Source organism: Agelaius tricolor, unplaced genomic scaffold (assembly GCF_023055355.1).
Source record: "Agelaius tricolor isolate 1412-34295 unplaced genomic scaffold, bAgeTri1.0.p SCAF_15, whole genome shotgun sequence".
Classification (NCBI taxonomy): domain Eukaryota; kingdom Metazoa; phylum Chordata; class Aves; order Passeriformes; family Icteridae; genus Agelaius; species Agelaius tricolor.
Genome location: NW_027269275.1, coordinates 10,967,526 through 10,990,404, shown reverse-complemented (window position 1 = coordinate 10,990,404; position 22,879 = coordinate 10,967,526). Strand labels below are relative to the sequence as shown.

The following is a 22,879-nucleotide window of genomic DNA, read 5'->3' as shown; positions in this document are numbered from 1 at the left end:
AATACAGTGCTTGGCTTGGTGTGCAGCTACCACAATTACTTAAGAAAGGTATTGATGTGCTTGAATTAACACTCTGTGCATTTGCATACACAGACTTGTGCATACACAGACATACACACTGAGCCTGTCATAAATTAAATAAAATGGGGTATTTTTGTCCAGCTCAAATACTCAAACCACATGCCTGTGTTCAGAACTCTGGTGAGCAGGATTTCAGAAGGACTGAAAATAAAAATTGATTTATAATTAAACACTCTATAATTAAATAATGAAAATTAATTAAATTGTGACAGTAGTTCTTTGCTTGCGCAGTGAATAAGTTACCTGACATTTTTCAGCAATATTCTTGGCTTTAAAGTTAAACCAATATATAAAATAACAGAGAAAATACTACACTAGGGAATGTTCTATCCAGGATTTTCATAAAAGAGAGAAATCTAATATTATACCCTAGTATTAATTAACATTAGATTTACTATCTGAAAGAAGGTATTTAAAATTCTGCAAAATGAGACGTTTATCTTTTTATAGTCTCTTTCTCATAATCTTCATTTTCCAAAGGCATTAAGGGACCTTATGTTTGCAAAGTGGAAATTATTAAGGATAATTAAGATGAAAGTTTTATTTGACAGAAGAATTCTCATGATGTTTGGAAAGACTCAGTTTAAATCTAATCTCAGTTCACACTGTTGCTTTTAGAATGAAATGCTGTGTAATAAAACCACAAACAGCCAAGCCAGATTTCAAAACTGCAGAGACATTATTTGTGTCCCTTAAAAAGGAAGAAAAATTAGACCTCCCAACCTCTTGTGGAATTAGTAACTGACAAATGTATAGAAGATAAGATTGAATTAAATTACTATGTTGAGGAAACAAATAGAACTGAATGGGAGGTACAAAATTACACAACTTACAGAGAAAAGGTTGCAGATGGCATAAAAAAGATACCAAAACTCAGAAAAAAAAATAAACCACTTGCAACAGATGGGGACAGATGTTCTATTGATTTTTTTTTGCCAACCTAAGTCCTTATTCAAAGATGAAATATCTCAACTGAAGTCTTGTTGAAGTTGACAGACATTTTGTTGATTTTTAAAAATTGTTCTGTAATGTCCCTAAAACATTAATTTGTGACTCGTCAAACTGGTTGTGAATAGTCAAAACTGGGAGGCAGACTGAGGTTCCTATATCCTGGCTATGGTGTGGTAGAAGCCAACAGTAACCTCATTTGACTTGAAATTGCTTCCTACTGAGCAAATATTTAATTTTCCATCCAGCAGTGTTCATTTTTCTGAAGTTCCTCAGCTATACCTGGGTAGCCACATCCTGGGTCCAATTGCATTTCCAAGACAGTCAGTTGTTGTGTTGTGTCTGTATAAGTTGGACTGTTCTGCTCCCCAGAATCATGTAACGGTTCTGCCCTGGTTCTCCCTTCCCTCCCTTGTGCTGCAGTTATCCCAACTCCTCCCCAGTTGCCTTGGAGATCAATGTACCCTTTCTCAAATCCCTCCCCGGTGCCTTGTCTGTCACTCGGTGCTCCCACCCTTCTCTCTAGAACTCTCTAGAAACTTCCAGCTAGAGCGTCGAGTGATTGGCTCAGGGGCCGGGGCCCCACCCTCAAGTTATCCCCAGTGGTGTTCTCCCTAGGTCAATCTTTTGTATCCCTCTCCCCTCTGAAACCCTATTTGTCCAAGGACTCACTCCTCCCCTGTTTCCCTCCCTCCTTATAAGCTGTTGCAACCTTCCCCTCTCTCTTTTTGGCTGTTGGTTCCCTTGGGGCCTGTGGGAAGATGCTTAGCTGCTGGTCTTTCTTTTTGCCCTGTGTGTTCAGTCTAGTTCTAGAAAGACCTAATGTAGTAAACGTTTTCTTTATATGCAATCTTTGAAATACATACTCTCTACTCCACTGTTTAGTTTGAGCCAGAAATGTATGTACAGAACATAGAACTGGGGAAAAAATGGTGTGTGAGGGAGAAGGGTGTTTCTGAGCTTCCATTCAGCCCTTTATGTTTGCCAAAGTAATTTCTCTGCCCCCAATTATAAACTCTGAGCCAGTAGCATCAGCTTCAGTTTCTGTTTGGAGAGATGGAGGGAGGAGAAAGTGTCTTTCTCACCAGCTTTTCCTTGTAGGAACACTAAGGTCAGACTGCGGGGCAGGGCAGCTGGAAATGGCGTCTGCAGCAGCCAGGGTGGGGTAGCCCTGGATCCAGGATCTTATGGCAGGGTGTGGAAGTGTGGCCTCTAGGGTGCTGCTCACTGGCAGCCTTTGATGCTTGGAACTTCATTAACTGAGCTACAACCCTTGGTAGCTGCTTGTAGCTGTTCTCCTTTGAGTGTGAAAGCTTCCTTTGCATATTCACCCTCTCTCTCCCCAGTCTTTGCTCTTCATATTCAGTTCTTTGATCAGTCATCCACTAAGTTTTTTAAATATTCAGCTTTTTAAAATTACCAACCACTTACATACCTGCTTAATATGTCACTTTACCAGGAAAGTAATAAGAAGATGAAAGGAGGAAAAGTGACTTTTGTGTAGAAATATGGCTCAAGGTGTGAGTGGAGAAAAGAATAGTCCTACTTTATTATGTCTTATCATCTCTGAAATTATGTAGTTATTTTTCAGTCAACAAATTAACTGTGATTTTCCATCTGAAAATTATGAATTGGTTTTTGTCTGCCTTTCACTTATCATATCATACCATTACAGCAAACACTGGAATTCATAATGATATTGTGGAAACTGCTGATCAAAGCTTGTTTACATGGACTGTGTTCACTGATTTGCCAAAGTTGTCTCATACAGATGCACTGTAATAACTATTCTCTACAAAACTGATTTTTCAAAAAGATTTTTCATTCTGATTACTCTGTAATCTTAGTTACCCTTGAGAGTGTGGGATTACATACATTTTTGTTTAAAAGTTTGTTCTACGTTATTATGATTCAAAATGTTCCATGAAAGGAAGATATTGAGGAAAAAAACCCCTTATTCATAAGGAAATATTAATTACAGCTGTAAATCTAGTTAGTCTGATTAACAACTTCTAAAAAGTTCTCAATGAACAGCTGTGAAAATTTTAAAAGGAGGAATTTTAATTCCTCAGTAGACATTCCAAGCTAGGAATTAAATAAACAAGCTTTTATCCTGACAATGTCTCTATTACAAGTAAGTTGTATGGATACATAGTTTTAAGATTAATTTTACATTTTAGCATTTACAAACAGGATTTGTATAATTTTTATAGCTAAAGAACATATTTTCAAAATGTGTGGCTAAAAAATTGAGTGCTTCTCATCAACCTATCTTTCCTGGGATGTTTCACATAGAAACAAGCACTCCCATAAGTAGAAAACCAATGCAATTAGGATCTTAATCTTCCTCTGGGATTTATTCTGACATTATAAGTCTCTAGTCAGATTCAAGTGTTCAACTTCTTAAAATAATAGTGATGAAATAGTCCCTTCTGTCCTTACATTAGAAAATTACTTTCAAAATCATACTGTGCAGAACCAAAATTCATCTTAGAACTGTAATTCTCACCATTTAAATAAGAGCTATTAGGAAAGCAAATACAAAGGAATAAAAGAGTACAGTAAGTCAGTTTTACAATTTTCATGGTTCTGAATTCTGCACAGTTGGACTCACAGTGACTGAGGTTTCTAGTTCATAAATTAAGGAATTTGAAATAAATTCAGATTTAAATTTTTAATGCATTTTTTTCTCAGTGAGAGACATGTTGAAGAAAGTGTAGTTTGAAGGGTGTGATCTGATCTTTAATTAGTCATTGATAGGAGCTTCTGCTATTCAGGAGCCATTAATGCAGTCAATCTCTCATGTTGTGAAACACACTGACAGCCATGCAAATACAAAAGTGCCTGAATATTACACACAAATGTATTCTTTTTATATTAAGTGAGTCTAGGAAGACAGGAGGTTTTCTATGGGGAATAAATAAATTTAATATTTTGTCCTTGTTATAATAGTTTGCTGCTGACTGAGCAGAGACCAACAGTAGGTCCTGAGATTCTACCCTAAGACCTAAATGACAAATTTTGATGATGCAGTTAGTGCTGTTCCATTTTACCTCTTCCTCAGGGAAAACAGATATGCAGTCAAAAGCATTCTTATATTGGTGCAGCTATAGCTGCATCCATTCTAGCAATTCCAGTGTAATAAAAAAAGAAAATGGGAAAAATGAGTGCATAATCTTGAATCAACACTACTAGTAGAAAAAGTTTCCATCTTTAAGCTTGTTTTAAAGAAAGTAGAGAAACACCACCCTGTTGGGTGTAAACTAGAAGAGGGGTTTGTGTTTGATTTGCTGTTAGTTTCCAATAGCATTCCTAAAATAAATGAGCTTCTAATTAATGTTTTCTATCTTACACTTTGTTAACTTAATTTCAAATCCAGAGAGCAAAGTGCCAAAGCAGCTGAAGCCCCAGCACAGGTAGCAGGAGTGTGGGCAGCATTTTCTGTCAAGCTGTGAAGGCCTGTCTGGGAATTCACATTTCAGGCAGAGTTTCAGGAAGGCTTTCCCAAAGCAAATGGCTCTGTGGCCTGGCCATTGCAGGCTCAGAGCCCTGCAGCAGCTCCAGCCTCACCTGCAGGTATCCATTCCACACAGACTGTTCAGTTCTTGTTTGTGTATTGTCCTTCAGAATGAGGGGAGAACTGGGACCTGATCTCTTCCTCCTTCTGGATAACGAGCACTGCTGTGCACTGTGAATCACCTCCTTCCAGCCACTGCTTCACAGATATATTTAAATTGAAAACACCCATTTTAAATACTTTTTGTAGGTTTTTCAACCAATTTTAGAGATCTGATAATTTCTCTCTCCTCATTTACTGAAAGGATATGTCTTGTTATTAGCAATTATGCAAATAGAGACCAGTATGGAAAAATTGAAAACAATCTCTTTATGAAAAAAACAACACAGCATTTTCACCACAGTAAAAAAGGGAACAAAAATCTAAACTCTTTACTTGGCTGCTTTTATTTTTTCCTTTGATTGCTTTATAAAGTACTGATAGCATATTCTTGTAGTACAGAAATCACAAATGAATTTTTTGTGTACAAAAAAATCAGGGTTTTAACTATGTTTGTAACTCTGCTTTTAGCTTTGAAAAGAAAGAAAATGCCATATTTCACCTTTGCATTGTAGGAAGAAAAAATCATGTTAATATCAGTAATTATCTAGTAAGGTTATGTAGGTTTGTGTGGTTATGTAGGTTATTTGTCAAAACTCTTGTATCAGCCTCCCCCTAGAGGCACTGGGGACTTCAGTGGGAGGTGAGCAGGAGCACCGAGGCCGAGTCTGCCGTGCAGCGCTCGCCGTGCTCCTGCCAGGAGGGGTTTCTGTCCCTTCACCTGCCCGAGGAGTGCCATGTGTGCCTAGAGCAGCTGCAGGACACCATCTAGTGGTGCCGAGCCCGAGCTAATTACAGATTTGTTTTATCCTTCCTCGTCTCTTTTTAGCTCAGGTTTCTTCTCAGAACCACAGCCACCACAAGGGGAAATTCTGGTCCGTTCAGAACTATCCAGACTTCCCACACTGAACAGTTCAGCATCACATTGACCATGCCTTAAACGATTCAGCCCCAGCACCCTTCCTTCCTCCACAGAGGTACAGGAAGGTGCTGGGCAATTTTGGGGTTTGGATTATGGGTATGTATGGTTTTGGGCTATGAACATAGGTATAGTGGGAAAATTCCTTACAGTATTTAGAATTCTGGGGGAAACTGATACAGAGTACCTAAAAGTAGGGAAAAGGGTATCTAAAGGTTATTTAGACACGCATTAATCATGCAATGTTGTACCACCCATAATGAAAGAAGTTTTTCACAAGATAAATAATATACAAAAAGCATTCTAGGCCTGATTAATCTCTTATACAGGTCAAAATACAAAGATTTGTTAAGTAGAATTATTTCACATTTGGTATGACTAGGAAGAGAATCTAAAAAAAATTTAAGAAAATGTATTAGACAAAGGCTTTTTTCGTGTCAGAATATTATTCCTCTAGTTAGCAAAATAGGAAACTTTGGACTATAGTGGGATTTGGAGCATTAACAATGTTGAGTTCAAAGGCCTAATAAATATTCCTCACAATCCTCCATACCAAAGTCAAAATGTTATTCCCACTGTCATAGACTTGCAACATCCTGAGCACGTACAGTCAACACCAAAATGTTGTTGAAGCCACAGACTTTTGCAGGATGAGATCTATGACATCTGCAAAGCACGTAAGTGAGGATTTCATTATCACCTTTCATTCCTCAGCAAGGACAGCACCTGATATAGGCAAGGCACTTTGAGGAATGGCTGGGTCTGAAAAGCCCACTGATGGAGGCAACAACAAAAAAAAAGATTTCTGGAAGCACAGCCTTCAAAGGAGAGTTGGTGGGAAGAGATTTAGAGCAGGAAAAAGAAATAGATAGCAGGAAAGAGCTGAAGAAAAAAGGAGGTAACAAGTGACTGCTACTACTGCATGTAGCAGTGGAAAGCAGATAATTTAGGATATGAGCCTGAAGGGAAGCTGTGCAGCACTTCAGTGGTGTGGGCAAAGAGCTTGCATTTGAAACACTGAAGAACAGGAAATTGCCAAAGGGTTTTAGAAACTTGAGACAGCGGTTTAGCCAGAATAATAACGTTATTAACTGTCTGAAGGCTTTAAAGTGGCATTTTGAGGACAGGGGGATAGAAGGTTACAATAATTGAGACAAAGTGATAACCTTAGCATGGTATTTTTGCTCCTAGCTTAGGAACAAAAATAAATCCACCCCTACATGCATTGATTTTTAAAATTCTTTGTAATTTTTATACTTGAGATAGCATGGATTTTGTTGTCACCTTCCAAACCTTGACAAATTACTTCAGTTTTGGTATAGCACTTCTGTAATTGTTCTACTGGGCTCATAAAAAGTCTTATTACAAATAAAAACTAACTCCTGAGGTTTGTTCTTTTTTCGTCCTTTTCTTCAGCAGGTTTTAGAGGTATATTTTTTATGCATATCTGTGTGTGCATATTTTTAATATAAATTTACATGTACCTGTGCAGCAATAGTATCAGAAGCTGGTATTACTAATTTTAAAAGGAGCTTTAAAATGTGCCAACAAGTGTACTCTTGTGGCTGCTAAGGGCAGCGGGATCCTGAGTGCATCAGGAAGAGCATTGCCAGCAGCTCAGGGCTGATGCTGCCCCTCTACTCAGCCCTGCTCGGGCACATCTTGAGCACCGTGCAGCTCTGGGCTCCTCAGCACGACAGTCACAGAGCTCCTGAGTGGCTCCATCCAACAAAGGTGACCAAGGGATGGGAGCCTCTCCTACAAGGAAAGGCTGAGGCAGCCAGGGCTGTTTGCCTTTGAGAGGAGGTGGCTGAGAGGGACCCTCAGCCCTGTCTGTCCTGTCTGCAGTGAGGGCTCTGAGCAGGGACCAGGCTCTGCTCCTAGGGCCCAGCAATGGGACAGAGGAGGGGGCAGGAACGGAGTCCAGGGAGTTCCACCTGGAGATGAGCAAGAATTGTTAATACCAGTAATTATCAAGTAAGGTTATGTAGGTTTGTGTGGTTTGTGTAGGTTGTTTGCAGTGCAGGGCTCGAGCACTGAACAGCCTGGCCAGAGCCTGTGGAGTCTCCCTCACAGGGAACATTCCAGAACTGTTTGGACCCAGCCCTGTGCCTGTGCTCTGGGAATTCTGCTTGAGCAGGGAGGTTGGACCCGGTGACCCACTGTGGTCCCTTCCAACCTGCCCCATTCTGTGAGTCTGAGGGAAAAAAACACGAAAAAAATTTAATTTAAAATGTTTTTTAAATGTTCACTTCAATAGCCTGCGAGGAGTGACGAAAGTCCATGACTGGTTACGTCATCTCCAGTAGCAGGTTGGAGCTCTTGGCTCATACAGGCAGCATTAGCTGCAAAATTTTGGAGAGGCAGAGTGGCTGCCTCAGGCACACACACACGGTGTTCACCGCGCTGCAGCGCTGTGCCACCGTTCCGCTGCCTCTCGCTGTGCGGTGCGGGAACGTGTCACCGCGGCTGTCCCGGATTGCATCGCCACAGCTCCGCCTTTCCTGCCCTGCCCCGGGCTTTCCCCGGCAGCCCGGCGGCCGCCGTCCCGCTCCCTCAGCCCGACCCTCTTCCCTCAGCGGCCCCGCTGGGACTGGCGCTCGGACACGGGGCGGTGCCGGACGGGCCCCAGGCCCCGCCCCAGGCGGCCTCTCGGACCCCCCGGCCAATGGCGTGCGTCCCCGCGCGCCCCGCCGGCCAATGAGAGTTGCTCTTTTCTCTAAGCTTCACCCCAGGCGCGGTCAGCCAGCTGAGAGAGTGACAGGTGCACCCGCGCGGTCCCATTGGTCCGCCCGCCACGAGACGGACAGGCTCTCGGACCAATCGCCGTGCGCGGGGCGGGGCCCGCAGTTCCCGGCCGGTCGGGCCCGCGCGGTGACGGAGCCGGGGTGGTCCCGGCGCGTCAGGGCCCGTCCCGCGCTGTGAGTGGCGGCTGTGTCCGCGCCGCCCGCCCCGCGGGGCGGTACCGGCAGCGGCAGGAGCCCATTGGCCGCGGGGGGCGGCCCGGATGTGCGGCCCGGGGGGCGGGCGGTAAATGGGGCTGTGCCGGGGGTAGCGGGAGCGGCAGCGGCGGCGGGGCCTGGGCCGCGCGGGGAGCGGCGGAGCCTCGGTGGGTGAGCGAGAGGGGCCACAGCGCCGGCGCTGTCCGGGCTGAGCCTCCCGGGCGGAATGGCGGCGGTGGGCAGGGGGGTCCCGTCCCCGCGGCACGGGAGGGCAGCGCGGCTGTTGTGTCGCTGAGGGGTGCGGGGTGTCCGCGGCCGCGGGGCCGTCACCTGCCGCCGGGAGGGGCTGGGCGGGCGCGGCCCGTTGGAGCTGCCCCGTGCGGGGGGCGAGCGGCGCCGCGGGCTCGGCGGCTGCCAACGGGGCCCGGCCGGCGCTGCCAGCGCTCTGCCCGTCCCTCCCCGCCCTGCGAGCGGCTTGGCGCTGTCGCACGGCCGCGGCCTCGGCGGGAAACACCCCGGGGCCGCTCCGGCTTTGCAGACTGCTCTTAACCTGCCGTGACCCGCGGCTGACAGCTCCCGCTGGAGCCCCCTGTGCCGGGGGACTCGGCCGGCCAGCACCCGTGTCCCTTAGGCTGCTGTCTAAGAGCAGGTGTCGCTGGCGTAGATTGCAGCTTGCTCGTGGACTGAGCTCGTAGCAGCAGGTGCTGGTATGGAACGTGTAACCCACCTGTGGAAGAAGAGTTGGCGAACAGGCTTGACTGGTCAGTGCTCCTGTTCGCCGCCACCAGCGCTCCCGTGTTGTCCGGCAGGTTAAGGTGTGGGTGAACGAGGATCTTGGGTACAAAGGCGGTCAGGAGTGGCCGTGCTGGGGAGAAATGAGTTCCAGGGTGAACTGACAGCAACGGTTGTTGGACAAACACGTAATACTGTGTGTGCAGTATGAACTGTTCTCTGCTGCTCTGCTCAAATAGCTCAGTTTGCTCTCCGGTGTGGGAGTGGCTCTCTTTGATTTGTTGACGTTTCCAGAAAATCTTTAGAAGCGTGCTCTGTTCCAGGCAGATAAAGTTTTTTTTTCCCCATTGCTTTAGTGTTGTGTTTGATCAAATAACTCTGTTGGTGAGAGGAGAAAAATATGACACATACTACAACAGTGGGTAAAATGAGACCTTTTTTTTGTCGAGAATATCTAATGTAGAGAAGGAAAAGGTGCAAAAGCAAAGAAGTTAAATGTTATGATTTTGCTAGGGATAACTTCAGTGTTTGAAGTCTTTTAGAGTGCTGATGAAGCATCAGATGACTTTACACTTGCTCGGGCTGCTGGTGAGTTTTGCATACCTGGAGAGTCTGGACATGAAGTTATGCCTGGCAGCAGGTGGCTTTTGGTTCCAGTGTGGTGCTGTGGGTGACTTAAAAGGCCTTTGCAAGAAGCAATATTTGAAGTTTCTTCAGAAGTTTTGTCTTTGTCTAGTTGCTGTTTTACTGAAAGGAAAGCACTAGAGAAGAAGGTGGCTGTGGGAGGAGGACAGCTCAGGAGGGTTGCTGTCTCTTGCTATTCTTAAAGCAGGAGAAATCAGCAGAATGAGCTCTTCTGGATGAGATTCTGTGAATATTGACAGTGTGAAAGGAGAGAGGGGGATGGTTTTGAATGTTTTTATTCCCTTTCCATAAAATGAGGAGAGAGTATTGGGTTGTTTTGGGAAGCTGATGGTTTTAGTAGTTACAGCACTGGCAGATGCCATAGTGGTGGGTGCCTTGGGGTAGACACTGAGCCCTGGGTAGGTGTGAATGCCTAAACTGCCTAGAAATTCCACTTAATAATATCAGAACTTGTGTCTCCTTTGTCTGCTGCAGACATAGTGAGAAGTAGGATAGACAGTCAAATGTAAATTTGCTGTTACTTGGTTATTGTTTTTAATACTGATTTTAATAATTTCTATGATTAGTGATGGGTGGTAAATTGCAAGGTGAAGGTACTAGAGAGCATAAGCAGTTGTGAATAAGTTTCCTTTAGAGCTAAGGTTTTCCACTTCCACGCTGCATAGGAGAGAATGTGATTAGAAATAAACTTCTAAAAGCCCTGAAAGGCTGCTTAAATGGCCCTCTTCTGGGAGGCTTGTACTCTGAGCTTCTGAGTGCTCCACTGCAAACAGTATTTTAGCAGGTGCATGAGGCTGGAGGCAGTTTAACAATAAATTTAGGATGATACTGTGTATAATTTGTAACTGGCAAGCAACTGGATGAAAGACATCTGTACAAGACAGCCTGGAAGTTATTCCTTAGCTTAACTAAAGCTCAAATAATGTTTTATTTGCTCTTAATAGCATGTAAGTAGGCAAAGCTGGAAGTATACTGAGATACCTAGCTGCTTTCTGAAGGGTGGATCTGGTGACTGAGCTGCATCTAACATCAGTTCCCAAACTTGTAGAGAAGTTCTCTGTTTCCCTGGGAGTAGCTTGGGCTGGTTTTTACCTGCATGTGTTGTTCTTTGTCCTGCTGACTCCTTTTCTCCTATCTCTGGTTCTGGGGTAATGCAGCTTGTATTGCCTAGTTGTAAAAAAACTTCAGCCCAAAACAAACAATGTGATCCCACCCCAATCCCATCATCACTCCAGATTCCAGCTAATTGTCCTCCAGCCTGTGCCTCAGCTCCCAGCACTTTTCCCTCTTGTCAGAGCTGGAGCTCAGGTGCTCTTTGTGCGTCAGTTCCTCCACCTCCGGAGTTTCCCGAGGAAACGTCTCTGCCTTCCTGGCCCAGTGTCTTCCTGTCTTCCTCAGTCTGGCTGCTTGCATGGAAAGGCCTGTGGCACAGCCCTCTGGCATGGCTCTGCTTTCCAGACAAGAGATGGGGAAAAGTGAACACATCTTCTCCCTGCTCTCACAGGGTAGTAGCTGTGCTTTGACTTTCTCTCTTCAGCGGCTCAGAATGATGTGGAACTCTGGCTGCTGAAGAGGAAAAAATACCTGGAGGAACCTGTTGTATATTGGAATGTTTGAGATGATTTTGGGTGGAGAAATTGTTTTTCATCACTTTTCTGGAAGGTGCTTGTACTTTTTTTTTTTTTTAGTGCTTGGCTGCTGCATAGCCTAGAGGGCTATGATTTGATATTGATGTTTCTTTTGAACATTTTAAATTCCTGGACTTTCTTTGGATAATTTGTCTGGGTATGGTTTGTTTTATTGGTGGGTTTTTTGTTTTTTTTTTTTTTTTTTTCTTTCAATATGATTGGCATTTATCTTAATTTTAGGAAGATTTTTGGTCATAATTTTCTCTATTTTTGGTTTCCATTTTCTCTATAAACGAATCAGACCAATGGTGAACAGATGCCGCCTTCCTTACTGTAGTAAAAATGTAGTGTTGTAGTGTTGACCACAGTAGAAACCTGTGCCACTGGCTCTGTCTCTCTCATATCATGTTAGCTTTCTTGATCCATGCTGTGCAACTTTCTATTAAAGAAGCTGAGTAAAGTGCCTCAAAACCTAAGGTGATGGAGCCAAAAATGGGAGGCTGAGATGAGGAAGGAAAGTAGGAGGACTGGAGAGGAAAAAAAGAGTGGAGGCAATAGGCTGTGCCAGACAAGAGGTGCTATGGATCAGGGTTGTTGGACAAGGAATAGCAAGACTTAAAAAAAGAAAAATAAAAAAGACAGAAAGAGAGGAAAGCAAGGACATACACAGTAGATGACACTGAAACTCCAAATACTGCTGAAGTCCTTGTTATTGGGCTGCTGATCTAAAGAGCACTAAGCCTTAGTGCTAATAATGAAACCATTAAATAAGCCACAGAGAAACTTCTGTGTTCTGTGGCTTTGTCTATTCCTGGTGGTGTTCCAATGCAGATGAAAACAAAATGACACATACATGATGCAAACTCAATGAAAGGATCATCTCTGTCACTGGGAATGACAGAATTTCTCTAACTGGGACACTTCAGAAATGTGCAGAGTCAAGGGTGTCTGTGAGGGACAGTTCTTAGCAGGGTCATGGTTCTGTCTGGTGCTGGACTGAAATAGGAAGGTGATAACTTTAATGTTTGCCTGTGTAGAGAGTCTTCCTAAACTGTGCTGAGCCAAGAGATGACCCTTTTTTTTTCTTCTCATTGGCAAGATGAATATGGAATGCAGAATGTAGAGTCTTTTTCTAGCAGAAAGGAGGCAGAGATTCAGGTGCAAAAATAGACACATTATTCTTCTGGAGCACATCATAGAGCTTCGGCATTTTTAACTCTTGTTGGTCTTACATGCATAAAGTTTTCTTCTTCAGTTACAGAAGGATAATGCTGACTGCAGAATTAGATCTGAATACTATTTATATGTTGAGTCCTGTTTATGTGTTAAATGCCTGTTTGTTCTGTGTCCTTTTAGGGTACAAATCCAAAGGGCCTGAGGAGACTCGGAAGACGCCGGGAAGTTGCAGCCCCTTGTTTGGAATACACGTTATGAACCCTTTCTGGAGCATGTCTACAGGTTCTGTGCGCAAGGTGTGTCATGAATGGATGCCAGGAGGTGTTGTCATGCTTGGGAGGGGTGGTAGCAGTGCTGGGAAAAAACATCAGGTGATCTGCACGTGGTGTTTTATTGTGCTTTTATCCTGAGGGTTGTGATCACCTTCAGTAAAAGTGTAAACTAGCTTTGAGCTGTGTTAACTGGAATGTGCCTGTGCATAGAGTCTACTCCATGATTTGTTGACTTTTTATCTGAAATATCTTTAAGTAGGAAATGTGAAACAAATTAGTTCACATGGTGGAAACACTTTTTTCATAAGACAATTTAGTGTCTTATGTAGAGCTTAGCCATAGCATGTGCAATGAGCTTTCACAAAACTATGCCTCTATAGTGTTGTTGATTTTTGAGGTTGTAGCAGCAATAAAAGCATGGGAGTTCTAGGGTTAATCACTTCCCAGGTGTTCAGTACTAGGGCAAATTATGTAACATTGATCATGAGGTATTGTTACTAGTCCAGGTCTTGGGCCCTTCCAAGCACCACAGCTTAAATCCTGCTTTTGTCACCACACGTAGCCTAAGCACAAGTCTGTAGCCTGCACACTGGTCCTGGCAATCTGTAGAATAATTTTGGGGTCTGTGAGTAGTACAGTGTTTGTTGGCAGTGGTTTGTTCTTTTCTTCCAAGAAAAGGCAGCAAAGGCATAGAAAGGTTCCTATGGTAAAGCTGTTTAAACTTGGTGCAACTGCCAAGGGGTGATTCTTTCACTGTAGGAGTGAGCTATAGGATCAGTTCCAAGTGGAATGTTGATGTCTTAAGCACAGGCAGGAAGTGAAATACATAAAACCTTGTTTTTTTCATCTCAGTTTTACTACACTACTTTAAAGAGTCTTTGAAGACTGCAGTGTAAGGATGCTTGTCAGTAGACATGATTTATCTTGATGCACTGTGTGCTAGAAATAGATTGACTTGTAAGCTGATGTTATATACTGTCTGGTTTCAGGTTCTAAATAAATGTAAGCCTTCTTAAGCATTTGACCTAATCTGCAGATTTCCTATCCAGCATTGAATACTTTTGTACTTGTAGGTTGTGTTCAGTTAAACAAAAGTCTATATAAAAATAAAATGCAAAGGGACAGCCCTCCATGCTCTTCCTCAAGCAATAGATCACCAAAACCCAAGATATGTTTCATTGGCCTAACTTGTAATTACCATAATTTGGTTTAAACCCATGTTAAAATATGTTCATATGTTAAATGTGTCTGAAATATAGCTGTGATCTCATGGCTCTCTTTTGATTTGACAGAGATCTGACACCGAAGAGAAAACACTGAGTGGAGAGCTGCGAACCAGTCCCCTGCGAGGATCTGCAAAGAAACAGTTGCCTTCCATCCCAAAGAATGCTGTGCCAATAACCAAGCCTGCTTCACCTGCCACCTCCTCCCAGTCCACCAATGGAACACATGCTTCCTATGGGCCTTTTTATTTGGAGTACTCACTACTTGCAGAATTGTAGGTTTTCACTTTTTTCATCTTTTTTAGGTCACTGGGCTTATGCTTCAGTGGGGAAAAAACCCTGCAGGGGCCTAGTTCTTGCATGATGTCTGTCATAGTCCTTCAAGGCAGGAAAACATTGCAGAGTTCTTTTTCTGGAGCAGCAGCCTTGATCTCTTGAGACAGAAAGGGAGAAGAAGGATGAGATTTTAAGGAGTGCTTTTAGATGTCATTCTCTCAAATTATCTTAATCTTGAAGTAAGAACATTGTGAGTTTAGTTATCCTAACGGCTTTTTGGTCAGAAATACCAAGTATTTGAAAAAGTATGAAAATAGAAGCAAGCAGATGTCAGGTGGGAAGATGCTCATGAATACATGGTGCTATCAATGGAGTTAGGATGTGGGACCTTCCCTCAGTTGTCACATGAAACACTTGAACGCTGCCTGATCCAGTTGATCAAGCGGATGTTGGGGAGTCTGTATTCATTGCTGTGATATTTAACATGAAACTTGTGAGGGAGGAGTTGCATTTCACCCATCTAGTGATTTGTAGGCTGCTGTGGGAGCATAACAATCTGTCTTGAGAACTTTCTAGTTATATAACTGGTTAGTGCTAGAGAGCTGAAGGGACTTCCTCTGTAATAGACATACTGGATTCCCAAGTATGTAGTGCCTTTTGGAATGAAATCCCTGGAGTCCTTATGCAACACTGAGTCTCAGTTCTTGTATTTAACTGTTAAATTGAAAGTGAGAACTCTCAAAACATTTATTTCTTTTTCAAGCAATTGACCCTGCCTTTTAATTCAGGAAAGATATTTTTCTTCTGAGTAAATATATTGGTTCTATAATGCAAATTCATTATTGGGGAACTAATAACAAATACTAGGGAAATGGTAAGCAGAGAACTGTTAATGTTTTGCTTTAAGATTGTTGTTTATTTGTGCAGGCATTTAGAGTTCAGTTTAATGAACCCATATGCCAAGTAACTGGAAAACCTGTGAAGTTAATTTGGGTTTTGGTTTGTTTTGGCCATTGTCAGTGTAATCTTAGCTTGATCTGCAGCATAGTGTCATCTAAAACTGAAAAAAATACTTGTTTAAATTGAGGTTGAAGTTTGGTCACATTTCAGTTGCAACTACAATTTTCTCTGAATCTGTGTTCAAAGCTACTTAATTGAATTTCCCTTTTCTTCCTTACTTTGAGCCTGGGGATTCAGCAGAAAATTGTAAATTTCTATACTGACATATGTAAAATGCATCTACTGAGGGAAGAGTTTTTCTACTTCTCTGCTCTATCAGGAGGGAGTAGTGTTCTCTGCTAGTAAGTCCTCAGGTGGAGTGGTGTGAAAAGCAGGAGGGAAAGAGTGTGATTTCTCTATATTTGTCACCTCCTTCTGTGAGCAGCTCTGGGGATTGGGAGTGAGTTTGTGGCAGAAAGCCCTGTTGGGCTGTGGGTGGTGCCTGCTGGGTTGGCTCTGGAGCTCTCTGAGTGCTCACTCTGATTGCAGCACCTTGGTGGTGAAGCAGAAGTTGCCGGGTGTCTACGTGCAGCCCTCGTACCGATCGGCTTTAAGTAAGTTTAAACTTCAATTGTAAATTGTTCTATATGTGTACATTTGTTAATTCTTTCACTCAAGCAGACTTTCTCACTTGCAGTGTGGTTTGGTGTGATATTCATAAGGCATGGGCTCTACCAGGATGGTGTCTTCAAGTTCACTGTCTATATTCCTGATAATTACCCAGATGGAGACTGCCCGGTAAGTGGCTGTGTCTTGGCTTTTTCTTCTTTCCTGGTGGTGTGAGTAGAGCTTTTTGTTAAAGCTGATACACCAATTACCTTCCCTTTTCCTTGAACTCATTTTGTTCACTTGACTGGGCTCATTTGCCATGTCTTGTACACATTTGCAAACCACTGTGGAGGAATTGCATTACTCTGATTACTGAGGCTGGTGTGGAGTGAACTTCCTGAGGTCAGATGCATTAGGGTGTTAAGTAATCAACCAGATCTTTCCCTCCACTCTTGATTTGCTACTTCCTCAGCAGGAACTTGAAACTGAAGCCTTTAAAGAGGTATCAGAATTCTGAATAGTGATATAATGGAATGTAAAATCCAGACACCTGTGCTGTGCTTGCTATAATACTGCAGGATTTCTTGATTGTCTCTTCTACATTACATTGAAACAAGGAATTAAAAATTTGATGAGAACACGGTGAAGCAAAGGGAGAAGGAGATGGGTAGTATGGTGTTATATTCCATCTCTGCTTTCTCTTTAGTGAAAAGGTTCCAAGTTATTAGACCAATTTTAAAATAAAAATAAAAGAAATACTTTGTGGCAGTCACTCATCAGAGCAGCTTACCCTCTTGGCCACAGTTCTCTAAGAGGGAGATTTGAGGGCAGGTGCACACAACTGCTGGTTTGGGTAGCTGCCTGCTTGGTGTCAAGTTTTATGTAAAGCTATCATCTTTAAAATAACAGAACTAGTAGGAAACCTTTCTCTTGAAACTCAGTTTTCTTTTGGAAGAACATGTGAACATGTTCATGAGCTGTACAGAGCTGAAGACACTCAGGTGTCACTGCTCAGTTTACTTAAGTGTGTAGGATAAAAAAAAGTATTGATTGTAGCTCAGGTATGTAGAAAGCTTTCAGTCACAAATAGCTAAACCAGAAAAACTCCTTTAATCTGCTCTTATCTGATATTATTACCTGTGTTGGCACTAGTGCCTGTGCAGTTAACTGGATTAGTTTCCTGATTTGGTGATAGCATGTGAGAGAGGACAAGACCCTGCATGTTACACAGGTGTGTTGGGTTACAGTTTCACAGCTGGTAGCAATCACTTGCAGTTGCTTTCTTGTAATACAATAACAATTAACTAGTATTTGGAAGCAACATTTGACTGACCTTCACCCAGTGGTGTTGACTTTAGGATTGAAGTTGTCATAATGAATTTTTTTTTTCCTAACACAGCGCTTGGTTTTTGACCTGCCTGTCTTCCACCCACTAGTGGACCCTTTATCTGGTGAACTGGATGTGAAAAGAGCATTTGCAAAATGGAGGTTAGTGCTGACAATTTGATGGATAATTTGAGAAGTTGGTTCCATTCTTCATCATGCTTTGTTCTTTTTAGGAGAAATCATAACCACATATGGCAAGTGTTAATGTACGCTCGCAGAGTCTTCTACAAGATTGATACAACCAGTCCTCTGAACCCTGAGGCTGCAGTGCTGTGAGTATCTTCCATGTGTATGGGCATGGCCTCTTAAGTGGTTTTAGCATAAAAAAAAATTGGTTTTTTGCAGAAACAAGAGGTTTGTAAAATTCTGTCCACTTGTCATCTCTGCCTCCAGGCAGGCTCGGTTGTGTTAGGAACTCAAGTGGGGGTTTGCCAAGTCTGTGCTTCTAGAGCAAACTTGTGGCTCCTTGCAGTTACTTAACACTACTTACTTCTATCTTGCAGGTATGAAAAGGATGTTCAGCTGTTCAAAAGTAAAGTGGTAGACAGTGTCAAACTATGCAGTAGTCATTTATTTGATCAGCCCAAAATAGAGGACCCCTATGCAATCATGTGAGTACTCTGAGCAAATTCACCCTGTCCTAATGTTTTGAGAGCAAATTTTGGTGTAGTTGCTGATGGCAGCCTTTCTCTGTCAGGCTAACTGACCTGCTTTTGTTATAGAAGAACAATCTCAAAGCAGTAACTGAACAAACAAAAAGCCCTTAAACACCCATCTCCCTCAAGCAGAAATGCCCATGAATTAATATTGCTTTCTGGCTTTCCTGAGCTCAGTTTGGGTGACTGTAGCTTTGGTCAGAGTTTTAAAATCCTCCTAAAGCTTGCATGCATGGGGGATGGAGTAGTCAGCTTCATGGTGAATATGAGTGGTTTTTTCATGTCACGTGTGCTGAATTTCCAGTTGTCAGAAATGAAAACCAAAACATTTATTGTTGAAAAGATCCGTGACAATATGAGTTTAGTTCTTAACTATATTTTTTAACACCACTTATAATTTACTTAAAATTCAATGAACTAAACAAAGGAAAATCACTGCTTTCTGCTCTCTTTGTTGTAGTTTGCAAAAAATGCCAAGTAAGAGTAAACTATACTTTTTCTGTAGTTTTTCTCCATGGAATCCAGCTATACATGATGAAGCTAGAGAGAAGATGTTGACTCAGAAGGTACGTGCAAAGTTCACATTCTCACTCTAGGAAGGGTTTATTGCCTGATAGAGGAAGAAAGATAGAAAGATTTTCTGTCTCTGTGTACTGGAGAGACCTTTTCCCATCCCTCTTTTGGCTTAGCAGGATTGCTGGAACTGCTGTGGTCTCCTAATGAAGCAGTTATGTCACTGCTCTAACTTCAGTGTGTTAAGTAATTAGTCACTTAGCCAGAAAGCTTTGTTAGTACAACTCTTGGCACAGAGCAGATTTTTTTTTTGTTTATGGATGGAAGGGATGAAGAGATTCACTGGCAGCCTGTTAGCTTGTCCTGCACTTGTCATGGCTGTTACCATTTCTTCATTACCTGACAGTCCCCAGCTGCTTTGTTTTCTTCTGTTGAGATCTTCCATTACTGAATCAAAGCTTCAGCCCTTTCTTCTCCTTGCAAAGTTTCTGAAGCAGCACAAGCACATCTCTTGCTCACTTCTCTAATGCTGCAGATTTCTGATGAGGCAACATCAGTTCACCAAAAGGTGCTGAGAGTTCCTTCCATCACAGAGTGCTCCTTGTGGCAGAGCAAGAATGTGTTGGCTCATAGAGCTTTCACCTGATGGGTGATGGGATGCAAGAGATTCAGACTGTTCGTGTGTTTTGTTTTCTTAATTACTGCTTTGCACTTGACAAGGCACACAGCAATTCTGAGTCTGTACTGAGTGGCCTGACAAGTCAATCCACTTGCAGTACAAAGGGATTCTGAAACAGTGGCTGCTGTCATAGCTGGACTGGCAAGGAAATGCAGTCTGAATGTTTTGGTTACTGACTTGGCCTAGAGCTGTGTTATGGTTTGCTGGGGTTTTGGGTAATGAAAAATTATTTTTTTGTCAGTTTGAACTTGTCTTCCACACTTCATGCTTTATCTCATGTTCTTGCATGTCTCCTGGCATGAATGAGGTTTTTAAATTGATCTTAATACAATACACTGCCAGAGCTCAGTGTGGCAGTACTCCCAACTGCCAGAGTCACATTAGATCCTCAGAACACCCAGGAAAATATTTTGGCCAGATTGACTTCTTGATGTTCATACAAAACTTAAGAAATACTTTTGATATTACTTTTTCTCATCCCTTTCTCCTTCATTCTTCACCTCCTTCTTATCCTTAAATCAAAGACAAATAATAGCTCAGAGTGCTTGAAATGGAAAGGGTCTGATATTGTCTCAGAGACTGATAGCCAACAGTGACCTTCCTTTTGTCCTGTTTTCTTTGGTGATGCCTGTTGATTTCTTTTTAGGTGAAAACAAACATCTTCAGTAACTATTGCATGCATGGTACTGTGTTGCTCCAGTTGTTTGTTGATAGGAATGGCCCAGCTTCTGTGCTGTAGATGTGTCCCAAAATGCCAGTGTAGCTGAGAATGTTCTTGTAAAAACAAGTTCCCAAATCATCCTACAGCCCTGAGTTCTATTCCTTGGGTAACAGCTGGGCCCTTCAGGAAGGGCAGTGATGTTCCCTGCTGAGCACTTGGCTTTTCCAAGGTGTGGTTCCTGTGTGCAGCATGGGAGAGGCAGCTGCCACTGCCAGGCTCAGGCTGGACTCATCCCTCTCGTTTGCTGTTGCCCAGCGTGTTATGGCAGGTCTGTCACACGTTGTCACCTTTGGCACAAAGCATGGGGAGGGGCAGAAGTGCAGGTTCTCTCTTCCTGCTGCATTAATTTACTTTGTCAAGTAAAAGATGTTCCATGGAACAACCAAGTCTGCTCATGCAGTTTTCATTTTTCTAGAGCTCAGCACACCATTCCAGGTTTGGTGTAGTTGTTGTACACTTCCTGCTATTAAAATAATCCTGCAAGCTTTTCTGCTGCTTTGGCCAGCTAGAGGAGATGTCTAATTTACTGATGTCTAACTGCTTGGAATCTACAGATGCTCCAAGTTGTATCTTTTTTCTTCAATTTCAACCTTTGGGTTTTTTTGTATTCTAAATTGCAATAGTGAGTTCAAAGTGTTTGTTGCATTGTTGGGTAATAGTTATTGTCAATAGTTATTTAACTGTGACAAATGCTCAGGAAAGGGAAGGATGGGACCATCCTTGGAAAGCATTAGGAAACTCCCATGTTCAGCAAAGGCATTAATTGCTACTTTGGCACATTATTTGGGCTCCCAACCACCTGTGGGGTGCAGTGTTCCTCCCCAGCATGCCCAGCATTGCCTGGCAGAACGACAGGAGCAGTGCTGGGGGGGTTTGGATTGGCATTTCTTTCTGTAGAACCAAGAAATGTGCTGAGGAGCAGTGCAGTGCTGGGCCTCCAAGCAAAAGGAGCATCCTTGAGTCTTTATGGTGGGATAGGGCAGCTGTACCCAAGTTAAGTCCTTAAAACTCCTCTGTTGTCAGGGTGGTTCTGCAGATGCCACACACATTCCTAGAAATTAAACCAGTGGCCATCTTAATATTCCTCTTTGAGGAGAGGAAATGGTGCAAGTCTCTTTTGTGCTTGTATTTGCTAAAGGTATAAAACAGATGGAGGGGGAGCTGAGAAAGTTTGGGTGTGTTACAATTGTAACTTTAGCTTTGTTTTCCCCAGAAGAAGCCGGAAGATCAGCACTGCAAAAGCATGCACGTCTCTGGCCTGTCCTGGGTGAAGCCTGGCTCAGTCCAGCCCTTCAGCAAAGAAGAGAAGACAATGCCCACTTAGCTGTCCTGGACACTGGTGCACACAACACTTTGTGGGGGTGGAGGGAATGTAACGGAGGGAGAAACAGCAGAGCAGCAGTTTCCTTCTTGACCACGGATTAGTAAAACCTGAATGGTAGCAGTGACTGCAGTAAACCTGTTCAATGGATTACTGACTCTTAATGTTTTACATATGCATTAGGTTTTAAAGGCTTGCCTGGAGTTTGGAAGTCTCTCTTGAACACTACAGTACTTCTACCTGAAGACTGTCTAGGGTGGGTAATTCCTCAGGGCTCTGAAATGCCTGGAGGTTTTGGGTTGGTTTTTAAGCTTTTATTTTTTCCCTCCAGGAATAGCAATTTTTTAAGAAGAATCTTAAATCACTGGCGGAAATATTAGTATGGGAAATACGATGCCAGAGTTAAGCTGTGTTCATGTAAACTAATATAGCAGAGTTAAACACTATATTTAATGGTTTTAAATACTTTTGGTTTCTATTGTAAATATGTTAGGATTTGAAATTGTAAATAGACGGTTCATTGACTCTATTTAGCACTTTCCAGAAGTAAAGCTGGGGATGATGTACGATGTATTATTGATTTGTAAATGGATACTGTCACTAAACGCACATTAGTCTGGCAGGGTGAAAGCAGAATGTCAGGCTTGTTAGACTTTTTAGTACAGAAACACTAAAAGCTTTTAATGGTTGTCTCTTGAGCTAATAAAATCTTAGAGGGTTTTAGGTTCCCTAGGTGTCTAGGGGATTTCTTAGGATAGTTGACTGATGTGTGTTAATAGTGACAAAATAAAAAGAAACTGTGCTCTAGCTTTTGTCCTTGTTAGTCTGTGCTGTGGACACTGAGTGAAGAGTGGCTGCACAGGTACTTTTCTGCATTGGTGTTTGAGATGCTCATGGGATTCCAGGAGCAGCTCCAAGGCTCAAGTGGACTTGGGACAGACTCTTCTAATGTCACAGCCTGGTGTGATGCCTTTTCGTGCCTCCCAGGAGTGTCTTATCAAAACCTGCAGTGCTGACCCCTTGGAGCTGGGCTGCTTTTCCTTTGACTCCCTCTGCCTGTACTGGTGGCATTAGTGCAGCCACCTGCCTTGGACAGCCTGCAGTGCCTCGGGGTGTTTTGGGAGGGTGGGCAGTGCTGTGGGGTTTGTGTTGAGTTCCTTTGTGTTCTGTTTTTATCTGACAGTTAAATTCACTTGTCATTTGCAACCTGTTCTGTTTGAGAACAACTCCTTGGCTTCTAAGGAAATAGACAGAGACTTTCCCATGTAGTGTCATACACTCAGTGACAGGAAAACCAGATGGCTTTGTGGCACTGTCTCTGTCAGTGTTCTGAGTGGCATTAATGTCCCAATAGCCTCAGTATTCTGGACACTTGGCAGGTTATGAGGAATTGAAAGTGCCTCAGAATCACCATGTGCCTGGTCAGATTTGCAGCAGGACAGGAATGGAGGAACTGATTTGAAGGTGAGTTTGTGTTGCCTGGAAAAGTGCTGCTGTGTGCCTTTCAAGGGAAGGTTGTGGGAAAAGTTTGAGGGTGCATGTATTGGCCTGTGGTGTTGGCACTAAAATAGTGTGAAATGTGTTCTGTTACTGAAGT

At 42.9% G+C, this 22,879-nt stretch overlaps 1 protein-coding gene across 2 annotated transcripts; it reads left to right on the top strand.

Annotated features, from left to right (window-relative positions):
• The first annotated feature begins 8,544 nt into the window (after positions 1-8,544).
• Positions 8,545-22,089, top strand: AKTIP (AKT interacting protein). Of its 2 annotated transcripts, none has more exons than XM_071440402.1 (10): positions 8,545-8,673; positions 12,868-12,983; positions 14,252-14,457; positions 15,947-16,011; positions 16,095-16,195; positions 17,406-17,494; positions 17,566-17,664; positions 17,896-18,003; positions 18,554-18,614; positions 21,178-22,089. In XM_071440402.1, the coding sequence occupies exons 2-10, from the start codon at positions 12,942-12,944 to the stop codon at positions 21,283-21,285; spliced, it is 879 nt and encodes a 292-aa protein (XP_071296503.1). In that variant the 5' UTR covers positions 8,545-8,673; positions 12,868-12,941; the 3' UTR covers positions 21,286-22,089. The 2 variants fall into 2 exon arrangements, with proteins under 2 accessions (XP_071296503.1, XP_071296502.1); XM_071440401.1 differs by having other exon boundaries at positions 21,175-22,089.
• Positions 22,090-22,879: the final 790 nt, after the last annotated feature.

Coding starts and splice junctions, on each gene's coding strand:
- AKTIP (XM_071440401.1), top strand. CDS start 12,942: ATGAACCCTTTCTGGAGCATGTCTACAGGTTCTGTGCGCAAG. Junction 16,012..16,094: donor CTCGTACCGATCGGCTTTAA/GTAAGTTTAAAC, acceptor TCTCACTTGCAG/TGTGGTTTGGTGTGATATTC. Junction 17,495..17,565: donor AGAGCATTTGCAAAATGGAG/GTTAGTGCTGAC, acceptor TGTTCTTTTTAG/GAGAAATCATAACCACATAT.